Source organism: Balaenoptera physalus, assembly GCF_965194825.1.
Source record: "Balaenoptera physalus genome assembly, chromosome: 1".
Lineage (NCBI taxonomy): Eukaryota > Metazoa > Chordata > Mammalia > Artiodactyla > Balaenopteridae > Balaenoptera > Balaenoptera physalus.
The window spans coordinates 163,020,394-163,047,063 of record NC_138882.1 but is presented as its reverse complement, the minus strand read 5'-3'; the positions used below and the strand labels follow the sequence as shown (position 1 = coordinate 163,047,063).

General features: G+C 47.2%; 1 protein-coding gene and 1 long non-coding RNA gene across 6 annotated transcripts in view; one reads left to right on the top strand and one right to left on the bottom strand.

Annotated features, from left to right (window-relative positions):
• Positions 1–24,524, top strand: part of CTPS1 (CTP synthase 1) — a 30,315-nt gene extending 5,791 nt beyond the window's left edge. For 4 of the 5 annotated variants that reach the window (XM_082466313.1, XM_082466314.1, XM_082466315.1 and 1 more), the window contains exons 4-19: positions 2,269–2,369; positions 3,184–3,300; positions 6,408–6,491; positions 6,969–7,049; positions 10,398–10,549; positions 11,659–11,791; positions 14,336–14,424; positions 15,241–15,335; positions 16,019–16,081; positions 17,968–18,011; positions 19,262–19,358; positions 20,313–20,368; positions 20,472–20,568; positions 21,148–21,292; positions 21,878–21,969; positions 23,645–24,524. In XM_082466313.1, the coding sequence (XP_082322439.1) occupies positions 2,269–2,369; positions 3,184–3,300; positions 6,408–6,491; positions 6,969–7,049; positions 10,398–10,549; positions 11,659–11,791; positions 14,336–14,424; positions 15,241–15,335; positions 16,019–16,081; positions 17,968–18,011; positions 19,262–19,358; positions 20,313–20,368; positions 20,472–20,568; positions 21,148–21,292; positions 21,878–21,962 (1,439 nt within the window). In that variant the 3' untranslated portion in view covers positions 21,963–21,969; positions 23,645–24,524. The remainder of the gene's footprint in view (positions 1–2,268; positions 2,370–3,183; positions 3,301–6,407; positions 6,492–6,968; positions 7,050–10,397; positions 10,550–11,658; positions 11,792–14,335; positions 14,425–15,240; positions 15,336–16,018; positions 16,082–17,967; positions 18,012–19,261; positions 19,359–20,312; positions 20,369–20,471; positions 20,569–21,147; positions 21,293–21,877; positions 21,970–23,644) is intronic. The other variant, XM_082466316.1, reaches the window with a different exon arrangement.
• On the bottom strand, positions 8,358–10,390 carry LOC309663166. The gene is made up of 2 exons (XR_014265135.1): positions 10,165–10,390; positions 8,358–9,878 (listed from the first exon to the last, which is right to left on the bottom strand). It is a non-coding gene; the product is annotated as an uncharacterized lncRNA (long non-coding RNA).
• Positions 24,525–26,670: the final 2,146 nt, after the last annotated feature.

The window sequence follows — 26,670 nt, the reverse complement described above, 5'->3', positions numbered from 1 at the left end:
AGTCTTAGCCAGTTTAATTTCTTTTGTGTATAAAAATGTGCCTTTTATGCAATTTCATCATGAAAGTATCAAGGTATTGTTACTGAACTATGTCTTCAGTTGAAAATTCAGAGTTGCATGGCTGATTACTCAAAAGGGAACTTGAGTAGGCTCCCGCCTCTCTGTGAATGGCATTGAAGCTGACAGTCCAGCTTCATGATTTGAGTTCAGAGAGCTCTTGTTTTTCCACAGTGATGAGTGTGAAGTGATGACGGCAACTAGGTGAGGGCCGTAAGCCAGACGGTGTATGTCGTGCATCTGGGACGTTCTGTGTATAGACAGGGAGAAGGAAAAGGACTCCCATTGTGTCCATTGGTCTTTGGGCTGGTTATGGGCTAGAGGGAGTCTGAGAAGCGGGTCTCTGGGTCCTCCTGAGCTTTCACCAGCACAGCGTCTGTCTGTCTGCTGGGTGGAGGTTTTGCACAGCGATTATTTGAGCCTAGTGCTGCTTTTTAAAAGTGGGTGTTGGAAGGCCACAAGTCTAGTATGATGGCATAAGTCCAGATTTGGGGGCTTGCTGAAGAGTGGCTCTCATCTGAGTTATGAGAATAAATCTGCTTTTGACTTTGGACTTTATTGGACTGAAGGCTGAGGGTCACGCTGACGGCTGTCTCTCCCCTGGGGCCACCCTGGCCGGATTCTGGGCTAGGGGGTCATGTGTAGGTCTTAGCTCTGCCACTTAACCAGCTTCGTGAACATGGGCAGATTACTTCCCCTCTTTGAGGTCTAATCTCCTTTTCTGTGAAACGGGGATAATAACAGTACCTGCCTCTCCGGGTTGTTGGGAGAATTAAAGGAGCTGAGTCAGTGGAGTATTGCTCTTGAGCTCCCAACACACAGAACGGGATCAGTTAGGAGTTGCAGGGATCTTGATCAGACAGTCTGCTGTTCTAGGCCTCTAGTGTGTTAATTCATTCATTCGCTCATCAGCGATTTCTTGAGCGCTCAGTGTGGTCACACCCTTGCTGGTACTGGGAGTGCATGATGAACAAGCCCAGTGAGGCCGCTGTCCTCATGGAGGTCACCTTCTGGGAGAGAAAAAACCAAACTGGTGAAGTGAGTTGTCTGATAGGAGCTGAGAGGGAACTAAATAGAGTGCGGAGAGAGAGAGAGAGAGAGTGGTGCGGAAGGCAAGTCTGGACAGGTGGGCAGGGAAAGCCTCCAAGAGAGGGCGTGTGAGCTGGGAGGCCAGCCCTGGGAAGGGCAGAAGGAGGGGGGCTCGGCGTGGACAGAGGTCCCTGGCCGCAAGGGGCCTGGTCAGGGATCAGGAGGGAGACTTACGGCACTGAGACCAAGGGGCAGGTGGGAGAGGTGGGCTGCAGCCAGGTTCCACGGGGCCTCCCGAAGGGCCACGGCATGGAGGTTGCATTTTACTCAGAGCCGTGGGAGGCCATTCAGGAGGTTAAGCCTGGGAGTGGTGAAGTCTGAGTTGCATTTTAAAAGACCACTTTGGCTGCTCTGTGTGGAATAGGTAATATCCTGTGCTTGAGGCACTGCCGGTTCTATACATAGCAAGTTAAACAGCAATCTCTGCCCCATAGGAGCTGGCCTTCTGAGCCCCACGACTGTGGTTTAAAAAGCGCTGAGCCATGGCTGGGGTTGATGAGCACCGTCACGCAAGGGCTCTGCTCAGCAGCTCACCAGTGCTCTATCGCTGCCATGACTTCAGGAAGTAGAAGCTCTTACCTCCAGTTAACAGATAGGGAGGTCGAACTTAGGAATAGTTAGGTAATTTGCCCAAAGATCCACACCTAACGAGTGGTGGAACTGAGACTTGAATCCAGGCATTCTGGCCCCAGATGCTGTGCTTCCGACCACCCTGCTGCACTGCCCTGTCTCTGCAGTAGGTTATCTACCCTTGGGTAGACTGGAAATGCAATGGAACAGGGTCCTGGTGCTCTCTTGTCCTTGAAAAAGGGTGTGATGTGCTTCCCCCACCCAGCCGTAAGCAGTAGGAGTGGCCAGAGTAGATTCTGCTTTGAACCCACTGCTCTGAGGTGGCTCAGGTCACCCCTCGAGGCCCTGCTCTCCTGTAGGGCTTCTAGTCACAACCGGGAAATCTGGAAGGGAGGCCGGGGGTAGTGTGATTTGTTAAGGGCATTTGAGAGGGGTCTCAAAAATATTGTTACGACCCACTGCTACTCTGCAGTTTGTTGTCACAAAGGGTGTGTCTGCCTCAGTCGATGCGGATGGGACGTGTGGGTCACGTATGTCCTTTCTCTTCCTCAGTCGTCCCGCACATCACAGATGCAATCCAGGAGTGGGTAATGAGACAGGCGTTAATACCCGTGGATGAAGATGGCCTGGAGCCTCAAGTGTGTGTTATTGAGGTTTGTTGAGTCTGTTTGGAACTCTGTGGTACCTGCGCATGTGACCAGGTGTACATTTTCTCCTCCTTAGTCACCCACCAGCAACTGATAAGCCAGTTGCCTGTGAAGCCCTTGACCCTCCGAAGGGCAGCGTGGCAGGTAAGGGCACAGTCACCGTCATGTGGAGTGACTGCACCATCGAAAGCAGTAGTTCGTCCACGCAGTTCTCCTTGTTCAGCATTTATACATTTGCTTGGTATGAATTGTACCGATAAGAGTGGCATGACGCATTTTCGTCTGTCTCTTGAGAAAGTCAGGTGACCCAACCTTCAGCTTTCCTCTGGCAGGAATGTTCATCCCTCTGAATGAGCCTTTTTTGGTTTTAGTTTCTGTACTCCTGCTTTGCTGATCCCAGCTGTTGGATCTCAGTGTTCCTGTGAAAACAGGAGACTCAAAAGTTCCAGCAGTTTGTTTTATAACTGCTTTTTAATATAGAAGTTATTTATGGCTAAGTAGATAAGATTACAGTTTCTTTGCTTTGTGACTCTTCATACAAATAAAATTCCTAGTGCATCTTTCACCTGACCGTTTTCTTGAAATGATGTGGAAAGATCCATGGTAACCTTGGGGAATGTTGAACCTATCATAAAAAGTAATCTTTTAGCACAAGGAAACGTCCAGTGTCAGTATGTTAAATGACATTTTACAGGCCCAGGGAGTCTGCATCACACTGTTACTGATCATTGAATTGAGATGACAGAGTATGTTTGTTAGACACCTGAACCACAAAAGGAAGGTTTAGTGCTTAACCTCTAAATTAACTTTGTTCTTCTAGCTTGGTGGGACAGTAGGAGATATAGAAAGCATGCCCTTTATTGAGGCCTTCCGTCAATTCCAGTTCAAGGTCAAAAGAGAGAACTTCTGTAACATTCATGTCAGTCTAGTTCCTCAGGTAAGGCATTCAGAGCTTTACTTTGGGGGATGGAGAGGAGGGAGGAGAGGATGGTTTTCATTCCTTATCTGTTTCAAATATTTGAGGTGCAGGAAGCAGGGAATAAAACACTTCTTTGTGAATTTTAAATTATTACAATCATACTTTTTGAAAAGATCAAATGGAAAACATTTGGAAAATTAATCAGGGAAATTGCAGTTAAAGACAGTGGGTTGCATGTGTCCATTTGTCTTTACTATGTGATGAAACTCCACTACAACTGGAGTAGAGGGAATTTCTTTTTTTTTTTTTTTTAATTTATTTATTTATGGTTGCGTTGGGTATTCGTTGCTGCACGCAGGCTTTCTCTAGTTGCGGCGAGTGGGGGCTACTCTTCATTGTGGTGCGAGGGCTTATTGTGGTGGCTTCTCTTGTTGAGGAGCACAGGCTCTAGGCGTGTGGGCTTCAGTAGTTGCAGCACGAGGGCTCAGTAGTTGTGGCTCACAGCCTCTAGAGTGCAGGCTCAGTAGTTGTGGCACATGGGCTTAGTTGCTCCGTGGCATGTGGGATCTTCCCGGACTGGGGCTCGAACCCATGTCCTGCATTGGCAGGTGGATTCTTAACCACTGTGCCACTGTGGAAGCCGGAGGGAACTTCTTTTTAAGACAAAAATTCACAAAGATAATTACTCTGAATGGAGTCAGTAGTGACAAAAATTAGGAAGGCAGAAAGCAGATGGCCATGTAGAAATGGACTGAGCAGACCTGGGAGAGCTGGATTCTAAGCCTGCAGTGGAGAAAGCAGGGAAGCAACCCTGCTCGCCCTGCAGAACCCCGAAGACTCAGGAATGGGCAGCACCGGGCACCTCTGGGGCTGGGGGTGGGGCTCGTTATAACTGCCGTTTCAGAAGCACTTAGACCCTGGCATCCCCTTCCCTGTTATGCACAATTGGGCATCAGTCCCTCTCCCGTCTTGGCAGAGACTGTAGGCTTTTTCTGGATGAGCAGGCACTAGGGACAGTGTAATTTCTGCTACTTGATTTGCAGAATCATCACAGCCAGGCAGGGACCGTCTACGTAGGAGACTGTAAGATTCTTCTTGGGCTATGCAGCTAACCCAGGAGAAAACACACTGCCCTCAGAGGCTCCTCAGTGAAAACAGACCAGCCAGATTCCCGCAGTGAGGACCCTGGTGGACAAGCTCACCCACTCACAGAACTTCCGGTTAGCTTTTAGAGTGAGCCGGCAGCCGGTGATCACCAGACATTTGGAGAAAGCACTTAGCGTGCAAGAGACCAGAACAACAGAAAAAGCAGAGGAAATTGAGGCTCTGCAGGGAGTAGGAAAAGGAAACCTTAAAAAAAGAAAACAAAGCAACATATCGTTAATATCCTCAGAATTAAGAGGAGATAAACTACATCTGTTAAACAAGAGCTGTATACCTTAAGAAGAGAACATTCAGAGAATAGAAAAGAATTCTTGGAAATTAAAAATTGGATAGCAGGAATGAAAAAAGTTTAAGGAAATACCCAGGAATTAGAGAAGAAAGGTCAAGAGAGAGAAAATAGGAGAGAAAAGGCAAGAGAATTAGAGGCTGGTCTAGGAGTTCTGATCCAAATAATGGGATTTTCAAAAAAATAATAGAAATGGAGAGGGAAGTGTGATGTGAACCAGAGGTCAACAGACAGGCCAAATTAACCCACCCTCTGTTTTTGAAAATAAAACAGCTCTGCCCATTTATATTAAAACATTAATAAGAACCTACTGTATAGCACAGGGAACTCTACTCAATACTCTATAATGACCTATATGGGAAAAGAATCTAAAAAAGAGTGGATATATGTATATGTATAACTGTTTCACTTTGCTGTACAGCAGAAACTTACAACATTGTAAATCAACTATACTCCAATAAAAATTAATTTAAAAAAAAATCAGAGTTGGGTAGTTGTGACAGAGACTGTGGCCCACAAAACCTAAAATATTTATTGTCTGGCCCTTTATAGAAAAAGTTTTCTGATTCCTGATCTAAATAATTAAGGAAATTTTCAGATAGGAGTTTCTAGATTGAAAGGGCCCACTGAATGCTCAGCCTATTAAATGAAAAATGACCCCCACCAAGGCACATTGTTGTGAAATTTTGGAATAATGGGGCAGAAATTCTAAAAAAACTCTAAAGAAAAAAATCAAGAGTCATTATGGCATTAGACTTCAACAGCAATCCTGAAAGCTAAAAGGTAGTGAAGCTGTTTCCTTAAAAATTCTCAGGGAAAATGACTTCTAACTTAGAATTCTATACCCAACAAATGTATCTTTAAGTGTGAGAGGAGAATAAAGATAATTTAGTACATAGAAAACTCAGCATATCAACAAAACAAAACCAAAAAACCAACCAAGGAAAACAAATAATTGGACCAGAAAGGAAAAGTTATGGCACGTGGTTTTCATGGTACACAGTATGTAAATACCCAAAAGTATGTAAACACTGAAGAGGGATCATGAAATAGGGGTTGCATACACAGGGCAGGTGCATGTAATGGAGGCAGGGGAATGAAAAGAGTGGATTCCTTACCCAACAGGAAGTCAATAGAAAATGCCTCAAACTAAATGTCAAGAAGTAGCAGTAAAGCATACCAGGAGGATCATTCAAGAGTGGAAAAGTGAAGGACCTACGGTATAGCACAGGGAACTACATTCAATATCTTGTAATAACCTATAATGGAAAAGAATCTGAAAAAGAATGTGTATATATATATATATATATATATATATATATATATATATATATATATATATATATATATATAATCACTTTGCTGTACACCTGAAACTAACATAACATTGTAAATCAACTATACTTCAAATAAAAAAAAAAGTGAAAGAGTGGCTATCTCTAGGGTTTGGAAAGGGGAAGGGGTAGATAGGGCTGCTACTACTGCTTTTAGGACAAACCTTACAGAACTACTTGACTCAAATATGTGCATGTGTAACTTTGACAAAGATAAAAACTAAACTAGGTAAATGGTCAAATTATCTATTTCCGTATTATAAAAAGAGATTCGGGGAAAAGTCACACCTGAAAATTCCTTTTCATAGAGAAATTAACTTTTTTTTCCTTCTGTAAAATAGCCAAGTTCAACAGGGGAACAGAAGACTAAACCCACCCAGAACAGTGTTCGGGAACTCAGAGGGCTTGGGCTTTCCCCAGATCTGGTAAGATTTCCTGGTTACCTGGTTTCAGAGTGATCTTATCTGTCTAATTAAGATCTCACTTCCATGGCAGCCAAAACCTTTTCTTGGCCCCCATTTAGTTAGCTGATGGTGGAGAAGTAGGGTTAGTGCTTAGTGAACTGGGTTGTGGTTTGCAAAGATTTCCTTAACTGGTGTGTGTGAGGTCATGTCTTCTCCTCCCAGCCAATCATTCATTCTCCTGTCCCTCCTACCCAAGAACATTGGTTGAGGAAAACCCCAGTTGGCTCATTAATCTGTCTGTTTGTCCTGCCACTCTCATGTTTCTCCAACTTGGGATTTAGGAATTTCAGTTCTGAAAACAAGTAACATTTTTACAGTTTATGTGCATTGTGCTAGGAGTTAACATTTTCATCCAGCTTGACAATGTGGTGTCTACTTTAATTTCAATCAGGAGAAAAACCCAATTTTGTAACCCCTTCTGTCCATCCAAATGTCTAGGTTGTGTGCAGGTGCTCAAATCCTCTCGACACATCAGTGAAAGAGAAAATATCAATGTTCTGCCATGTTGAACCTGAACAAGTAAGTAGAAATCCCATCTTCACATAAATCATTTTTTGCTGCTAATTATCCTAATGTCTCTTAGCCAGTTTCATGAGGCTTGTTATTTCATAATTTGAGACAGTAGACTGTTCCGTAGAAGAACTGATGCCCACCGGCCCTGTGATTCTCCATCACCTTATCTCCTGTGGTTGCGCGAACATCTTTTACCTCTCCTGTCTGTCCCCGCTCCTCGTGCTATTTGCTCCAGCCATGCTGAGTGGGTGTTCCCCTCTCCCTGTAATAGGCCTGGCAATCTCCTATTCATTTTCATCCTTTGGAGCCCAGCTAGGACACAGTATTGTCTGAGTAGCTTTACCTTCCAAACCTCCTCAGACCTCAGGGTTAATCTTCTCTGGGTGACCTGTGTGTCTCACAGGTCCTGGTGGTAAGCCTGTCATACTGCCCCTTAGTGTGTATGTGTTCCTGTGTGTGTGTGTGTGTGTGTGTGTGTGTGTGTGTGTGTGTGTGTGTGTGTGTGTTCATCCGTGTTTGTCTCTCCTCATAGACTGAGCTTCTTGAAGGCAAGGATCACTTTATTCAACTTTATATTCCTGTTGCCTGCTGTCTAAGGTGTTGTAGGCTCTAAACATATAGTCTTTTTTGTTAGTTGTGCTAATGGAGGTTACCTATGGTACAGGAAATTCAACATTTTGGAACCTGTGATATTTCTAAGTATGGTGCGTGTAATGGAAATTCCAGTGGTGCTAAGTTGGGATTGTGGCTTTGGTCAGGTTTGGCTGAAGGAGAGTAGAAGGGAAGTTGAGGTCAAGGAACGTATGATTAGGTTATGGATAGTTTGTTCTACTGCTAGGTTATTTGAGGATCAGGAGACTAAGCGGGGAGCCCACCTGGCCTAGAGAGGAGTGAATGAGGCAGCAGGGTTAAAATAAGAGAAATCCATGTGAGGGTAGCCTGACACCTGAGATCAGTGTTCCTGGGCACGATGCCTGAGCCAGGAGCCCATCAAAGGGATTCTGCTTCGTACTAAGTACATGGAACATCAGAATACTTTCATTGTTATGAACAGCCTTTTTTCATGCACTTCAGTTATTTTAGATATTTCTGTCCCAGCAAGTGAAGTACTTCAATTCTATAATAGGATAGGTTATCATTAAAATTAGTCACTATTAAAAATGTGACAAGTGTTTCTATATTTAAATTAGAACTTCACATCTTTTGCCTATTTTTAATTGGGTTGCTTATCTCATTGAGTGATAGGAGTTCTTTATATATTCTCAGTGCAAGTCTTTTATCAGATATATGATTTGCACATTTTTTTCTCCCAACTTGTGGTTTGTCTTTTCATTTTCTTTTGTTTTTTTTGTCTTTTCTTTTTTTAATTGAAGTATAGTTGATTTATAATGTCATGTTAATTTCAGGTGTATGTCTTTTCATTTTCTTAATGGTGTCTTTGGGAGCATAAAAGCTTTTACATTTTGATGAACTCCCAATTTATTCATTTTTTTCTTTATAGGTTGTGCTTATGGTATCATATCTAAGAACTCTGCTTAACCAAGGTCATGAAGATTTTCTTCTGAAGTTTGATAATTTTAGGGCTTAACACATAGGTCTAGGATTCATTATGAGTTAATTTTTATGGATAGTAACTTTTCAGTAAAATTTGCAATTCATCTTTTTGCATGTATAGATATCTAGCTCTTCCAGCTCCATTTGTTGAAAGAACTGTCTTTCAATAATATCCTACAATTTTCTTTTTAAAGGTGGTTTTTAGACTTATTTATCTTTGTGAATTGTGTTTTAAATTTATTTATAGGTATTCATAATTTTTGTTACTATGTGAATGGTGTATTTTTTAAAATTATATTTCCTGATTAAATAAGACCCATGTATAGGAAACCCTGCTGACTTTTGCCCATTGATCTCAAGCTTAGCAACCTTACTAAAATTGTTAGTTCTGATTTAAAAAATTTTTTTTTTTATTTTTAAGTTTTTTGGCTGTGTTGGGTCTTCGTTGCTGTGTGCAAGCTTTCTCTAGTTGCGTCGAGCAGGGGCTGCTCTTTGTTCCAGTCTGCGGGCTTCTCACTGCGGTGGCTTCTCTTGTTGCGGAGCACGGGCTCTAGGCCCGCGGGCTTCAGTAGTTGTGGCTCGCGGGCTCTAGAGCGCAGGCTCAGTAGTTGTGGCGCATGGGCTTAGTTGCTCCGCGGCATGTGAGATCTTCCCGGACCAGGGCTCGAATCTTTGACCCCTGCATTGGCGGGCAGATTCTTAACCACTGCGCCACCAGGGAAGCCCCGTTAGTTCTGATTCTTTGCCTGTAAATTCCTGTGGTTTTTATGGGTGAGCAGTTATATTATATGCAATTAGTGGCAATTGTTTCTTATTTTCCAATTCATGTACATTTTTTTTCTTATCTAATTGTAATAGCTAATATCTGTAGTACACTATTGAATAGAAGTAGTGATTAGTGACCAGTTTTGCCTTGTTTCAGACTTTAAATATTAAGCATTAATATTAAATATCAAACCAAATGATGTTTGCTGTGGGGTTTTTATATTTTCACATTTTCTCTAACACTCCTAATTTACCAGGAATTGTTATTATGAACTGGTTTTGAATTTTTATTAAATCTGCATCCACTGAGATGATTTTTCCCCCGCCTTTAATCTATTCATGTAGTGAATTCTACTGTTAAATGTAAGTGGTGTGGGGTGCAGTATGGGCTTTTGAATTTTTAGAAGCTCTCCCAAGTGATGCCAATGGCAGCCAATTTTGAGAACCATTGTTCTTAGGACAGTTCCTACTTGGACGTGATTTTTTTTTTTTTTTGGCTGTGTTGGGTCTTCGTTTCTGTGCAAGGGCTTTCTCTAGTTGCGGCGAGTGGGAGCCACTCTTCATCGCGGTGTGTGGGCCTCTCACTATCGTGGCCTCTCTTGTTGCGGAGCACAGGCTCCAGATGTGCAGGCTCAGTAGCTGTGGCACACGGGCTTAGTTGCTCCGCGGCCTGTGGGATCTTCCCAGACCAGGGCTCGAACCCGTGTCCCCTGCACTGGCAGGCAGACTCTCAACCACTGCGCCACCAGGGAAGCCCTTTTTTTTTTTTTTTTTTAACTAATTTGTGGTTTGGTTTATGAACTTTTTTTTTTTTTTTTAAGGATTTTTGCATCCATGTTCATAGGAGATTAGCCACTATGTATTCTATTCTTCTTGAGTCAGTTTGGTAATTTATATTTTTTAGAAAATTGTCGTTTCTTTGTTTTCAAATTTAAAACAGTTATTTTCCCAAGGTCCTAAGAGCTGGTAGGAATCCGTCAGCCCAGTTAGTTTTTGTTTGTTTTAATTAACTAACCTTTGCTCATTTTTAAACAGGTGATCTGTGTCCACGATGTCTCGTCCATCTACCGAGTACCCTTGTTGTTAGAAGAGCAGGGGGTTGTAGATTATTTTCTCCGGAGACTTGACCTTCCTATTGAGAGGCAGCCACGGAAAATGCTGATGAAGTGGAAAGAGATGGCTGACAGGTTTGCTTCATAATAAGGAGCTGGGAGTTCGAGCCTTATTTCTCTTTTTTTGTAGGAGCTCAGGGAATTCAGCTCTTTCTTACTTGTGCTATCAGCTCACATTAGAAAAGGCCTTCATGGTAAGGGGTGTAAAGAAAGGATCTTAGCCCTCGTGTAGCTGCATCATGGATGAGGAAGTCCCAGTAGAGCTGGCCCGGGTCCCAGGTCTCAGGGAGTTCAGATCACACAGCTATCACCCTTGTCTCCCACGCAAACAGGCCTCCTTGTGGTGGGCTAGCACTGGTATCCGAGGCCCACATGGATGGCTGGATGTGGCTGGAGCACTCCTGGCTGCTCCCAAATACCTGAGCTGTGTTTGGGAAGATGCTGCCCACCCCATACTACAAAAGGATCGACAAGGGTGTCCAGTCGTTCCTTACTGCTACTTTCAAAACTCATCAGTTTGAGAGCTGTCCCCACTCTGCTTGCCTCCTCGCTCTGTGATGCTTGCACAGCACATCACAGATCCTCACACGGCGCCTCGGAGCACTGGGCGTGTGGTACCGTAGCTGCCGAGTCATCTGGATGGCACTAATGAGCATTTGTGGAGGGAGCACTTGCGCCGTTGTTCAGCGATACTTATTTTCATCTTGACATTTTCCCTTTCAGTCTGTGTCCATTTGCTTGTATATCATTATGCAGCCACAAAAATGGCACAGTTTTATTTTTGTGTTACTAATTATACTTTATAATGAAAAAGTTTAATGAGTATGGACTCCTGTGTGGCTGCCCCATAACTTGACTGTTCCCTTCATCACATTAACTCTTGTGAATTGTCTGTGTTTGTTAATTTTTTAACTTAAAAAAAAAAAAAAAGAAAACCAAATTTGGAACAGATTTTGAAGCCATCTCTTTGTAACAGGTTCCAAAATCCTACTTTCTTTACAAAGACTGCCATGTTGATCTGAAAATTGCTTCCTCTTTACTGTTCAGTACATAGAGCACAGACAGTAGTTGCTCCTATCATATTCTTCCCAGACATGTTTTTCTTCTCTTTAAAAGGTGATTTTGACCTCACAGGAGTATGTACATTCTGAGTGATTTGGTATTTCTTGACCTTTGTGTGATAGATATGATCGCCTGCTAGAGACCTGCTCTATTGCCCTCGTGGGCAAATACACCAAGTTCTCAGACTCGTACGCCTCTGTCATTAAAGCTCTGGAGCATTCTGCACTGGCCATAAACCACAAATTGGAAATCAAGGTGAGGAGGTGTCACACAGGTACAGGGAGGCCGTCTCTACTCTCATAGGTGCTGCGTGCACACCTGCTTTATATTATTGGAGCTTAGAATTTCTTTTTTAGGAATCAAAAGGATTTATGGTTGGCTCCTGGCTGGGAGAGAACAGCCGAGCATTTTCAGGAAATAAGGGAAGATGTGGTCAGAGTAGAAGCCAAGAGAGTGAATGCTTGGATCTGAATGTCAGGTGACCCTGGGAATGGGGAGTCCTGGTGGCTAAGCATGCTGCACAATTGCTGGCACCTGTGCCAGGGTCCACCCCGTGGAGCTGGGAGGTTTCTCAGGAACAAGTGTCCAGTCACCCAGCCAGTGCCGGGAACACGGGCAGCGCCCAGTGAACGGTAGTCACTGTGTTCTGCTCTGGACGTGCCAGGCAGAAGCTGAGCTGCTGGTATGTCAGGCTGGAGGCAGTGGAGTGTCGAGGTTCAGGGCAGGGGTTCCAGAGCCAGGCGGCCAGGCCTCCGAGTCTGTGTGATGCTGGGCAAGCTACTTAGCCCTCTTTGGGCCTCAGTTTTCCCATCTTTAAAAAGAGTTGTCACAGGGCTCTTATTATAAGAATTGAATGAGTTCATATAAAGTGCTTAGAACTGTACCTGGCAGGGAGGAAGTACCATATGGTTCAGCTCTTCCACTTGTCCCTTTATACCTTTTTCCCAGCAAAGTAGCTCCCAGATGGAGCTTTTCAGGAAGAGATGGAAATTAGAAGTGAAGCTGGAGCTCAGTGCTGAGGGGTGTTGACTGGGGGGGCGGGTGGGGGCAGAGCTGATGGCACCGGGCAGCTGCCCTCGCTATTGGCACTGGAGTTGGCCTCCTACTTTCCAGGGGCTTCTCGGTGTGAAAATGTAGCTTGCTTTATGCTGGTGAACAGGTGCTGAGAGGATGAGCAGTTATACGTGTTTTAAGAATCGTGGGATCTCATTACCGTGCCCTGACTTATTTTTTTGTTAGTTCTTTCAATCATTCATTTATTTTATCTCCTTGGAGGTAGCCTGTGCCGGTCATGTGTTAGATGGTTGAGGCCGAGAGGGGAATCCGAGTCAGTGAGGTCTCTCAGGTGTGAAGGGAGCAGGCAGAAGAGGGGGCGAAACTGCCCTGAAAGACATGTGAGGAGGGGCCCGTGGGCAGGTTGGGAAGATGGGTAAGGCAGCAGGGAAGGGCATTGCCGACGGCAGGGAGCGCATATCCAAGGACTTGGAGGTGTGGAGTGGTTGGGAACTCAGTGGATGGAAAAGTGTGAATTGGAGGGTGTCTGGAGACAGGCTGGCGAGGGCCTAGTCATGAATCCCGTCAACTGGGCCACTCCTGGATTTTGCCCTGGGGTTCAGGGAAGTCACCGCAGGGTATTAGGAAGGAGCAGGAAAAAAATGAACAACCTAGTAGAAAAGTTGGCAGAAGATTTGAACAGACACTTCATAGAAGATGCACATGATATACACAAAAAGATGCTCAACGCCTTTAGTTGTCAGGGAGATAAATGCAAATTAAGTCTCAGTGAGATACCATCACCCACCCACCTGCGTGGCTGAGCGTGTCAGTGAGCGTGTGGGGGTGTAAACTGGAGCAGCCGCTTGAGAAAACAGTCTGGCGGTTTCATATGAAGGTAAACACACGCCTACTGTGTGTGACCCAGCAATCCCACTCCCAGATATTTACTCGAGAGAAATGAAAACGTGTCCACCGAAAGAATCTTATTTTTATACAAATGGACCAATTAGTCATAACAGCCAAAATCTGGGGACAGCCCAAAAGTCCAGGACGAGTCGGTGGATAAACATGTCGTGTGGTGTATTCCTACAGTAGCAAAGTACCCAGCAGTAAAAGGGAATAAACTCCGTGGTGATACACAACAACACGGGTGAATCTCAGAGGCATTGCACAGAGCTGAAGGCGGCAGACACGGAAGGCTACACGCTGCATGGTTCTGTTTGTCTGAAGTTCTAGAGGAGCTACAACCTGCGGTGATGAAAGCAGAGCCAAGATTGTCTGGGGCAGGAAGCAGGGAGGACGGTGTTTGCAGGGGGCAGAGGGAACTGGGGGGAGGTGACAGGAACTTTCTAGATCTTGATCGAAATGGTGGTCATACCTTTGTGTGCGTGTGGGACAAAACTCATGAAGTGCACACTTAAAATGCTTGTGTTTCATTGTGTGTAAATTATACTTCAACACAGTTGAGAAAAATGAGAAGTGACCTGGGGGGAAGATGGACTTGGGGGGAGACATCTTGAACAGAGAGGACACTTCAGGGTCTGCGCTAGCGGACTGAGTGTAGAGCGGATAGACAGCCAGAGTTGGGAATTAAATGATTCGGGAAGGAAACTCATATTTTAAAATATAAGAAAGATCTTAAAGTTTATTTAAAAAAGATTAGTAAGTGTAAATACATTAAGGTTGTTTTTAAACTTTATTTTAAAATTAAGAAAGATGGAGTGTTGGTAATATTGTTTAGAAATCCTGAGTGCTCAGGAGTCACGAGGCTGCTGCTTTTCTCTCCGCTCTGACTGCTCCCAGTACATAGATTCCACGGACCTGGAGCCGAGCACCTTGCAGGAGGAGCCCGTGCGCTACCACGAGGCCTGGCAGAAGCTGTGCAGCGCTCAGTAAGCGGAACTCGCTACCTTTGGTTTCCAGGGGTTTGGGGTTTGTTTTAATGAACCAAGTGCTGTGCTCTCTTGTGCTGGTGGTAGGTAATCGGCTTGTTTAAATGTCTTTTAATTGTTGAAAGGACTACATACATACTGGATGACCGAAGCCTCACAGAAATATAGCTTATCGGTTTCATTAAATGTGAAGAAAACTCGTTCTGATTTTATTGATAATGTTTACTGAATGCATCTGTGGATAAGGCTTATTTAAAGGTGTTTCATCCAGAACATTTGCTGAGTACCCGTCAGTCGAGTCTCATAAATAGTTCGTTTTGGGCAGCTCTTGCCTACAGTAGTAAAAAATCAGCCTGAATATCTAGTTCACTAGAACAGCTGAATCTTACGGAGCCATACAGCCATGGTCAGTGTGGCACGCCGAACTGACCAGCAAAGGCCCCCTTCCTACTCACGGGAGCGCTTCAAGCCAAGAGGTAAAAAGCAATTGCAAACTTAAGGAAAGAATCCCTGCCTGGGACAGATATTGTGCAGAGGTGGTATTACAATCATGTACAACATCTTTTTTTTTTTTTTTTTCTTGACTGGTTATAAGCATTTTCTGATGTTAGTAAGAAAAGTGGATGGTTTTGTGTGCATTTTCTAAGTCCATGGTGTTTCTACACGGCTCATTGGCAGTGTTGAAATTACAGTCCTAGCCCCAGCAGCCAAGGGTGTGGAGTGACTTCATGGCACCAGTGTCTTGGAAGTGACTCCTTGGAGGGTTATTGCGAGCTGGACTGGAAAGGGGTGCTTGTGGTATGCTCTCTTGCACAGTGGTGTGCTGGTTCCAGGAGGATTTGGTGTCCGAGGGACTGAAGGAAAAATCCAAGCGATCTCCTGGGCTCGGAAACAGAAGAAGCCTTTTTTGGGTAAGGAGTAGGAAAGACAAGAAAAGGTGCCCCGTGGGAGCCTGTAAATAAAACGGAGATCATCGAAACCAAACATAGATGCCATCTTTCCAGATAGCAACTCAAGTACAAGCCTTTTTGGTTCTGTTTTTTGAGAAATTCAAACTGGTCTTTAAAAGGAAAAATTTAAGCTTGAGCTCCATGTAGCTGTCGTGGAATTTTGAGAGAATGAAATAGCAATTAGGAAATCTTGTCCATTTACTGAACCCAGCTGTTTGGCAGGACATGTGAGACTGGGTTTTATATGCTTATTTGGAACACCAGCTGTCTAATTGGGCAGAATGATTTTGGATGCTTCCTGCTGCTGTAAATTTTAGTCATTTTCAACATGACCAATTGTAACTGGGAACTTAATAAGATAGGGTAAGAAGACTTGAATTTTAAAGTACTGAAGAGAATATTATTTATTTCTAAAATCGCATGACTTCTAAAACCTGGAATCATCATATACTCTTAGACCCCGTTTTTGAAATCTGGTACAGATAAAACATAGCAGGGGGTTGCATGTTTATAGCAGGGAATTACGAGAGTTTGTAATTGGAATTCTGGGAACAATCAGGACACAGAGTCCACGTAGGCGGGTTGGAAATGTGGGAACTGACTTTTCAGTGGAGTTTCATTTGTTTTTCCCCTCCACCTGCAAGGCGTGTGCTTAGGAATGCAGTTGGCAGTGGTTGAATTTTCAAGAAATGTGCTGGGATGGCAAGGTAAGTAAGTGTCTACTTAAAAATTTGTTAAATTCTCACTTAAGTGTTTCTGGCAGCTGTTGGGTGAGGGGGAGCCATGGAGGCCAGGCCTGGTTTCTCAGTACCTCGCAGCTGCAGCTAGGGGAGCTGCTGAATTTATTGAGGGAAAACGCTGTCCTCCAAGGGAACCACCAACCACCGGAGGAGGGAACACGGCTGAGCAAGTCGCCTGGCTCCGCCCCTGCACCTGCTGCTCTGGAGATGCCCGCGCTCCTGTCATCACCGCCACCGTCCCTGAGCTGGTGTCCGGCGAGAAAACTAACTCTGGCTGGTGTGAGGTTGTGTGGTTATTATGAACTTGGGCGCTGGAGCTGGTCAGACCTGGGCTCAGATTTTGACTTTATCACTCAGGATGGGTGATGTTAGGCAAATTACTTACTTAGTCTTTCTGGACCTCTGTTTCTTCTGTAAGATGGGGGTCCTAGTGGTACCTACTTCACATGGTTGTAGGAGTTGAATGAAATAATGCCTATAAATAGTCCCAGCACAGTGCCTGGCACTTGGGGAATACTCACTAACACTGGCCCCGTGCCTCACGGACTATATTACTGCGTCCAGACCGAGAACTCAGTGGTTTCCATCTCTCAGCACCCTGTGGGCTGAGTGGACTGGTACCGGCTGTGTGGTTTTCTGCTCCCCGTGGTGCGTCTGAGCTCGCCCTGTCCAGCGGGGACAGGGGTTCGGCCTCATCGTTCACTAATTCAGCTGCGCTTCCTCACAGCGTGGTGACTTTCTGGCTCCCGAAATGCCAGGCTTGCTGTGCAGGCTCTTACTGAGCTTGCTCGTGTCCCACGGCCGAGCCCAGCCAGTGGGGCAGCGGGCCACGCACGGCGTGAGCCCTGGGGTGCGGTGGCCCCATCGGGGCTGCCAAGGGAAGGGCCTGCTACAGGACCCTTATGAGCTCTAAGAAGACTCAGCGGAGCAACCCGAGGAATAGAAAGACCGCCCAGCTTTACCAGTGTGATTCCCTGTGCCCAGCTGACCGTCAGGGCTGGGTTCACGGCACGTTTTTCACGTAACCCCACGGGGACGGTGGCTGAGTTCTGTAGGCATCGTGCTCCCCGGTGCTGGCTTCTGAGCTCCTGGCAGGCACTGTCCTACCACCCGCCACCCTAGAGGTGGCCCTCGGGCACCCTGGACCCCTTCACGGCCATGATCTCCTGCTGCTGCACCCCCTGGGGTCCCCAGGTGGATGAGTGACCTGGTGGTGAGCTGACTCGCATCTGAGGCCTGGCCCTTGTGTAGGCCCCAGAGGGGAACGATGTCTCGCGTGTCGCACAGAAAGAGCAAGCAGACGCGCGGTGCCAGGGACTTGGTTCTTTCCCGTTTAGTCTTCAGTGGTTTCCCTTATGGTTAGTCTGTAAATTCAGTAAAGGATAGAAAGGTGTTTCGGTTTTGAAATCAGTTAATTTTTGATTTAGCTCTTGAGTGGGGCAGTTGGGTAGTGCAATGCATAAGATGCCGAGGATGAAAGAAATGAAGAAACGGTATTTGCCCATTGAGGAGAGATACAGTCTGAAATGAAAAGTGAAAAAATTGAGACAACAGTATAAGAGCCATCGAAAGGCTTGCACTATCTAAATAAGGATTGTTAGGTTATGCCATCGGCTTTGATTTCCCCATTTTGTACAGCTTGACTTCCCAGAGAGTTACAGGTTTAATGAGAAAAAATTCACCTGTGTTTGTGTGTTGAGTATCTTACATCTTAAAAATGTTATCCCTGGTTTTGGTTCTAATCACTGAATAAACTGAGGAGGGAAATTGTGATTTAGAGCTTAGGAATGAAACTTTTAAAAAATCAGTTTTGTTGTAACTATTTTTATAACAAAGGTATTTTGGTTTCTCAGATGCCAATTCTACGGAGTTTGACCCTAACACCAGTCATCCTGTGGTGAGTCCAGTGTCTGGAGCATCTGGAAGGGTGTGGAAGGGGTGTTTATGAAAGTGATTGAGGGTTGGAGGTGGGAAATGAGACCACTGGGTTCATTCCAAAGAACCCTGAGGTCCCACACGTTCAGACGTCCCAGATAGGGAGAACTTTTATTTTTCATCGTGTAATTTCTCACTACTCTTCCCAGTCTGCCACAGAAAGTTTTTAAGACAGGTGCCACCGCAGCCTGATTGAAGTAATTCTCCACCCCTGCCCTCTTACCTCCCAGGAGCGCTTTAGAACAATACTGACATGAAACACTTAGGTAGGCACTTATTATGTACCAGGCACTGTGTTCACTGCTTTGATTATATTAATTCACTTAATCCCCAACAACCCTCGGAGATGGGTGTTTTTTTAAAGAACTGCTGGAATTTAGTACTGATTGTTTGACGTAGGCCCGAGCCCTAGGAGGCTGGCGGCATTCCTCGTGTTATGTCTCCCGTCAGAGGAATTTGGCTCGTGGGGGACAGACAGTGCCTTTATTCATCTTTGAATCCCCAGCCTAAGCGTGACAGGCCTGTTCTTGATACTGAGGATGTTGTGATAAACAAGGTGGACAAGACTCTTGACCTCAGGGCATTTGAACAGCATTAGTATGTGTTTATTGACCTGAAATTGAACTTTGCTAATACTCAGACCTCAGGAAGAAAAGAGCAGAGGTTTTGAAGCGTGGGACCCTGGGGAGGTAGGGGAGCACAGAGAAGGTCTGCCAGGTCCGAAGGTGCTCGGGGGAGCAGGGGAGCGGGCAGTGGGCTAGGCTGTCACAGCTGGGGGGCCTCGGCCTCCGTGTCCCACAGATGTTCACCAGACTCCTCCTGGTTCACAACCAACCCCAGATGAGTATCCCTTTCCTCTGAGCAGCTGTCAGTCTAGTGGAGGAAACATGTGCGCACACGTCTGGTCTGGTATCCACGCTGCTGTGTTAGTCTTTATTAGAACAGGCACTTAGGATCCAAAGTGCCGGGGCAGGAACGGCCAGGGGAGGGGGCAGCTGTGTCTGGTCCTGCGGCTCAGGAGGACGGGCTGAGGATTAAACACTTACCCAACAGAGGTTTAAGAGTGATCATTGGGAGGCATTTTCCTCTGCAAGTATCACTTCTAAGGAAAGGCTGGGCCTCCTCACAGGCTCACTTCGCTCAGTGCGGGCGGTCTGTCTCCTAACCGAAGCAGGGTTTGGTAGAGCATGTTTGTTTTTGGAACGCCTCCAGGTCATAGACATGCCAGAACACAACCCCGGCCAGATGGGCGGAACCATGAGGCTGGGCAAGAGGAGAACCCTGTTCCAGACCACGGACTCTGTCATGAGTAAGAGCTGCCTCCCATGGGCCCAGCCTGTGGCTGGCATGTCCAGGACGCACGTCTTGGTGCTGTGGCCAGGCTGGCATTTTTGGTTTTGTTCTTACATTTGAAGTTCTTTTTTCCTCTCCTGGTGACACTCCTTAGGATGCACTGTAATAGCCAAAGAAAGCACTGTGGCTCTTAGAAAGGTCACAGGCAATACAGCTGGGGACCTGGGGGACTTTGGGTGTGGACCACTCAGCAGAATGAGGCGGTTAGGTGAAGTCCACTGCAGTCTTAACTTTCCTATCCTATTAGGTTGAACCAGATGAAACTGCTGATCTTGGTGACTTTTGTCCCACAAAAATGGCAGTTTCATCTGGTTCAACCTAAATAGATTTTATTCTACAAGTACTAATATATGCTAAAGACGTAGGGGAAATTTGAGGAGGAAAATATTTAAAAGAACTCGATTGGATTTTCTTTTCTTCCCACTGGGAAAACTGTCATTGTTGGCAGGGCACCCGTGCATCTATCTGGGGTTTGTAGGCACCGTAGTTTGCATCACTTGAGTAGGTGGTCGTCCAGTCCTCTGGCTCTAACGTCCTGTGGTTTGGGGGTCTCACCTGGCTCAGGGAAGACACCCCCTGGCACGTGCTGCGCTGGGTTCCTGGGCACAGCAGGTGCCGGGCGGCTTTGGGTGCCGCCAGAGCACTTTGTGCCTCTGTAGTCACGTGTGAGAGGTGGTGGTGAAAGTCTGTTTCTGTTAGTTTTCCTTGGTTGCAAAGAGTCAAAGCCCAAGAATTAGTCTGAACTGTGCTGCTAGAGCAGGCGGTGGGGTCGGTAGGAGAGTCATAGAAATAACCTTCAAAGGGCCTGGCCGTGTAGGTGATAATAAGCAACCCGGGAAGCAGGATGTGGTTGTGAATAGGCTCCTTTGTGAAATCGGAATCCTTTAAGCCAGCCTGCTTCTTTTGCCAGGGAAACTCTACGGAGATGCAGATTACCTGGAAGAGAGGCACCGCCACAGATTTGAGGTGAGGATTTGAGCTTTGTGACCTTTCACATTTTCTCCTTTCTGTTACGCTGGAAACACAGTCAGCTGAGAGCCCAGCAAAATTGTTCTTCATGCTTCGACAGGTGAATCCAGTCTTGAAAAAGTGTTTGGAGGAGCAAGGCTTGAAGTTTGTTGGCCAAGATGTTGAAGGAGAGAGAATGGAAATTGTGGAGTTGGAAGGTGATCACTTGGGCCGTTGTGTTTAGTGGGGAACTTAGTCAGGCTTTCTTGGCATGTGGGGGAAACACAGCAATGTAAGTTGTTGTCCTTGACCTAACCAAATCAGGCGGCAGCGCTGTCTGGGGAGCGGGGAGGGGTCTTGGTGAGCGAGGTTCTGGAGCCCTGGGAGGCTAACCCTTGCGCTGCGGCCTTGCCATTTGACCTCTGGCTTCAGGTCCTTGTTCTCCAGAACGAGAGCTTGGACTTGGTACTCAAGTCTAATCTCACGTGACCTGCAGGACTCAATCCCGTGCAAGTCAGGGAGCTGGGGTGGGGTGGGGGGGGTGGGGGGTGGCGAGGGGAAGGGTGGCAGGAACCTGGAGAGGAGGCGCCTTTGGCCGCAGGGTGACAGCGTGCAGGTGGGAGAGCATCGGTTCTCCCGTGCTTTGGGGTTGCCTCTACCCAGGCTCCCAATAAGAAGTTGTTTTCAAATCATTTTAGGGTCTGCAGAAATGTGGAGCATTTAACAAGATTTTTTCCCATCTTTCACATGTTATGCAGACACACAGTGAAGCTGGTTCTTTTGCATTTCTGTTTCAGATCATCCCTTTTTCGTTGGAGTTCAGTATCACCCTGAGTTCCTGTCCAGACCTATCAAGCCTTCTCCACCGTACTTTGGCCTCCTCCTGGCCTCCGTGGGGAGGCTCCCACATTACCTCCAGAAAGGCTGCAGGCTCTCGCCCAGGTGGGGTTACGCTCCCTTAGTCCCTCGAGTGGTCACTGATTCCTTCCAGCGGGCCATCATCACACCATCAGTGATGAGCAAAACCACAGGAACGGGGGGCCTTGCTGGGGCACTTCTTCTCGTGCTGACACGCAAGCATCCTCTCCTCCTCCGGGGTTTTCTCAGGCTGCTTCTGTGCCACCCCTGGCCTTCCCCAGCCACCCGGCATGGTGGCCAGGTCTCCCCCTCTGCAGCATCTGGCGCCACGATCACATCTGGGACCCTGTGGTCAATGGGGAACTGTGTTTTTTCATCAGGGTGTCGGCCACAGCCTGGGTGGATTTCATGCCCCACTGCTACCTTTATCTGGAACCAGTCGGTTACCGTGTCTTGGTGGTTAGGGCATCATGACTGAAGTATAAAGCGAATGTGTATCTTCTGTAACAAGAAGAAGAAAATCCCTCTGCAGCTTTCTGCTAAATATATAATGTCTCTGATTTCTGCTGTGTGCAGACAAGCATCCCTGTGGTAGTGGTGGCTGTAGAATGAGGGAAGTAAAGCGAGTGTTTGGTGGGAGCTGACGAATAAACCATCTGAATTCTACAGGGACACCTACAGTGACAGAAGTGGAAGCAGCTCCCCTGACTCTGAAATCACTGAACTGAAGTTTCCATCAATAAATCATGACTGATGGTAACGTAAGTGATATTTTTAAGCTTTAGTTTTGTTTTGTTTTCAATGGTGATAACACTAGAATTGTAAGGATATCATGAAAGTTTAGTGTTGAAAATTTTCATCTGCCAGAGGATGTAAGTGGTCAGGTCAGCGTGGGCATCAAATGGGTGAGACCCACCCGCCACCCCGTCCCAGTTACAGTACATCTACCCACCCTGCTTTGGGGACTCCAGCAGGGGGACACCAGGCACGGGGCAATTGTCTCCTTGCCGATTGCTACATTCAGGTGCCAATCTGACCAAATCTGGGGGAACTGGATTCTTAGAGCCATGTTATTTCATGCAGCCGTAAACTTGGAGATCTTGAAGGAGGTGACAGGTATGAAAACATAGTGTCATTTCTGCAGACCCTCAAGCTTGCACCAGGAAGTGCTTTATTTTTAAAAATATTTTTATTTTTTGTTTTTTTTTTTTTTTGCTGCATTGGGTCTTTGTTGCTGCGCACGGGCTTTCTCTAGTTGCGGTGAGCGGAGGCTACTCTTCATTGTGGTGCGTGGGCTTCTCATTGCGGTGGCTTCTCTTGTTGCAGAGCACGGGCTCTAGGTGCATGGGCTTCAGTAGTTGCGGCATGCAGGCTCAGTAGTTGTGGCGCACGGGCTTAGTTGCTCTGCAGCATGTGGGATCTTCCCGGACCAGGGATCAAACGCATGCCCCCTGCATTGGCAGGAGGATTCTTAACCACTCTGCCACCAAGGAAGCCCCAGGAAGTGCTTTAAAACCAATACATACAACACTTTTGTGTTGATTGCTGCTTATTCTTCAAATCTGTTAAAATCGGAGCAGTTATTGAACAAACTTGGAATGTTTGTCTTTTGTGACCACGTAAGTTTATAAAGTGCAGCAGCTGTGGACGACTGCCGAGAATTGTATAAATTCCCATTAAGATAACTGAGCGAACTGTCAGCAGAAATATACAGTCAGAAGGGGGCTGGGGCATCAGCCGGAACTTTGTGGGGTTCAAGGGAGAACCAGGGATGTGGGGGTAAGATGAGCCCCCGCCTCAGGCACGGGCAGGTGACCTCCCCGAATCCTGCACACCTTGCCTTCTCCACCAGGGGGCCTCTTCACTCGCAGGTCTGGTCTCACGGTCCCATGGCCGTGCCCCTCGGCCTTGGCTCATTAGCTGCCTGGCCTGTGAAAAGCTTAGTCGGGTGGGTGATGTGAGAAGTAGGTCTAAATCAGGAGGAGGGCATTGGTTGCCTACTCTGCCAGGTCAGCATTTAGCACTGATGTACTCATTAATCTTCACCGGATAGTTTGCTGTAGGCAGTTTGATAGTCTTAAGTAACTGCCGTGGAGAGAAAGGAAACTTTGTAACAGTAAAGGGGTAGATATTTGGTCAATGATATGGAATTTCTAACTGCCTCCCCTGGAGCATGTATTCCCTGTCAGTGGCACTGTTAAGAGCCTGGTGCTGTGGAAAAGAACGCTTGTATTGGGGCAGAGGTGGAGTCCATGTAAGATCTTGAAAATGTATAATTCCATAGGGATCAGAAATTTAGCTTCTCATCATGTTAGGCTCCTACTATGACTGGTCCTCGATAAAAAGCAGGCATAGTTTACCGTTGCAGCTGACTACAAATCCTAACTTCTCTAACATACATCATGTAATTGCTCAATTTTTTTTTTTTTTAAACAGGGATGATTCTTGAAGAGAGGCTTTGGACTTCAAGAGTTTACAGCTTTGATTTTACATTCAGCTTTTGACACTTCCTTTAAATTATGTTTTTATTAAGATTATTTTATTTTGAGGGAAGGTATTTGTGACTTGCATGTCCCACCATGTGTACCGGTTCCCACACCGTGTGCGGACTGGTGTCCCACACTCTCCTTTGCGGTCCTCCAGCCTCGGGCGAGAAGCAGGACATCCGGGCGGAGTGGGTGATGGCCGGGCGCCAGGGGAGCCCATCGTTCACCGCGCTTCTCCAGCCACCTTGCGTCACTGTGGCTTCGAGCGTGTAGCTGTTCCTTCCCCCGATGCCGAGGCCATTGTAAAAGGTGGGCCGTGCGGCCTGTGTGGGCAGTGAGGGGCGAGTCCAGCTGGTGCCCACAACCCAGTGCCGGAACCCTGCTTGACCAAGAGCAGTGAAACCAGAAACAGAGTCGGCTCTGCCCTATGCTGGAGGACTCGTTGTCCAAAAGGACAGTCAGTTTGGCGTCACACAGAACGGCAAGAACTCTGTCTCTCTGAAGTCTGAGTTTAGAATCCGCGTCCTCTTGAGAAGCCGCGCTTCTCTTCTTGGGAATCACTCCTTGCATCAAGGGGTCACTTAACAAAGAATCTTTTGGGGAAACTGCCTCTAAACCCTGCTCATATGGGGTTTTGCTCGAGGGGACTTTACAGCTTTGCTCAAGGGGACTTTTTCCTTCCAGAATGGTGTTACTACGGTTGAAATGCAATATGAAAAGCTATTTTCTTAATGTGGTGTAACGACAGGCAGAGCTGCGTGCCCATTATATCCTGGCTGGACTCGGTGTATACTCTAACTTAAGAAATAAACAACGCAGAGCAAGAGACACACTTTGTTTGTAATGCTTGTGTCGCAGCCGGATGGGCGCCGTCTGAGCGCGGGGCCGGCCTGTGTGCGTCCCCTGAGCCGTCAGTGCCGGCCTGTCCTGGGGAGCAGCCACCTGAGGTGGGTGATCTGATTGTTTAAAAGCTAAGAGAGGAGCCTTGCTTTTTAATAGGAACCAGAATTTTCCAAAGAGGCTTCAAATTTAGGTTCTCAGCGTGTAGAGACACAAAGAAGCACGGTGCAAGTGTGCTGCTCGACCTTAAGAAAGGGCGGAACAGATGTAGTATTTATGAAGCAGGCCCGTCCGTCTGCCGGGCGTGGACCGGGGGCAGCAGGTCTGCCTCATCTCCCCCTCCGCTCCCCCGCCAGCCCTCCTGCACCCAGGCCTTCTGCGTGCAGGTCGTCAGCCTCACTGGTTTCTCCTCCAAAGTGAAATTCGAGATACTGAATCCACGCTCCTCGTGGCACGTTGGCAACATCGGGACCACCCGCCCTCTGGCTGCGGAGCACACCTGCCCGTGAGCCAGCTTCTCTGCAGAGCGTGTCTGAGGCCGAGGCTCAGGGCTCAGGCTGGGCTGTTTGTCAACGGTCAGCAGGCTTTGCTTGTTTTCATTTGAGAAAGGGGGGGTTGGGAGAAAAATGTTTCTCACCATTTGGCGCAGCCCCTCCATCAGAGAGATCCAGAAAGGAAGCGGGCTCCCTCTTGTCCCAGCATGCACTGGTCCAAGGCCACCATCATGGCTGAGGCCCCGAAGCCCGTGTGGGAACACCGCTTCCTGACCCAGGGCAACCCAGCTGCCTCTGTCAGTGTTTCTCATGGGCTGAGTTACAGTGTCTTCACTTACAGAGGCCTTCGTACTTGCTTAGGTACTTGGAATGTGGCTGACTGGGTGAATTCTAACCCCTTCTCCCATCTGGTGGTCCCATCAGACAGTCTTCAGTCGTTTTTATAAAAGCCATTCCCCAAACTGAGAGCTCTTACGCCTGTTGGTGACAGCAGCTCCCTACAGCAGTGGGCAGTTTTCAAAGCCTCGCAGGGTCGGCTGTGCCCGCCCCTGCTTGGAGAGGGCCTCCGCTGACCGGTTGTGAAGTGCTGGCTGCTTGCATAACCTTTCTAGAAAAGGGACCCCCCCCCCCCGCCCCCCAGGATGGCTCTCCAGGGGCTGCAAAGCCCCACCAGCCTACCACCCTGGCTGTGGAGACAGGGCAGTAGCGGGGCCGAGGGCTGAAGCCGAGACTGCCCGGAGGGTGGCCTTCACGCCCGGTGTTGGCTGCCCAGTGCCCAGAGGCTTCTCTTTGGGGAGGAAGCCTGGCCAAGTCCCCCCACCCTTCTCTTCAGCCCTGGTCATCTAGACAGGTTCTGCCTTCGTAGAGCACCTCCAAGGGCCGCTGTGCCTGGGCGTCCATGCGCCTGGCCCGAGGGGGGCGCTCAGCAGCGGGTCCCCTCTGACCTGTCGAGCTGCACATCCTCTGTGCAGTTCTTTTTGTTTTTTAATTTAATTAATTTATTTATTTTATTTATGTCTGTGTTGGGTCTTCGTTGCTGTGCGTGGGTTTTCTCTAGTTGCGGCGAGCTGGGGCTACTCTTCGTCGCGATGTGCGGGCTTCTCATTGTTGTGGCTTCTCTTGTTGTGGAGCACGGACTCTAGGCACGCAGGCTTAAGTAGTTGTGGCACATGGGCTCAGTAGTTGTGGCTTGCGGGCTCTAGAGCGCAGGCTTAGTAGTTGTGGCGCATGGCCTTAGTTCCTCCGTGGCATGTGGGATCTTCCAGGACCAGGGCTCGAACCCATGTCTCCTTCATTGGCAGGTGGATTCTTAACCACTGCGCCACCAGGGAAGCCCCTCTGTGCAGTTCTTAAGTGGCCTCTGAGAAGCTGGCTCAGACCCTAAGGTCAGTGACCCCGAGCAGTTCAGTGGGTTGGTAATCCATCATGAGATGGGCATCCGTTACCACCTTAGGGCCCTATAACCAGTGTGTTTGGTAAATGGGAAAACCAAGTTTCAGAGCAGTTGTGATTGGCCCACAAGGGGTCCTCTGTTGTCTACTCCGTGGATGTGGCCAAGGACCCCTAGGCTGGGGGAGGGAGAGGGGATCACTGAAGTGTGTTCCATGCACCCCCGGTCCTGTGAAATATCCTCTTTGACAAA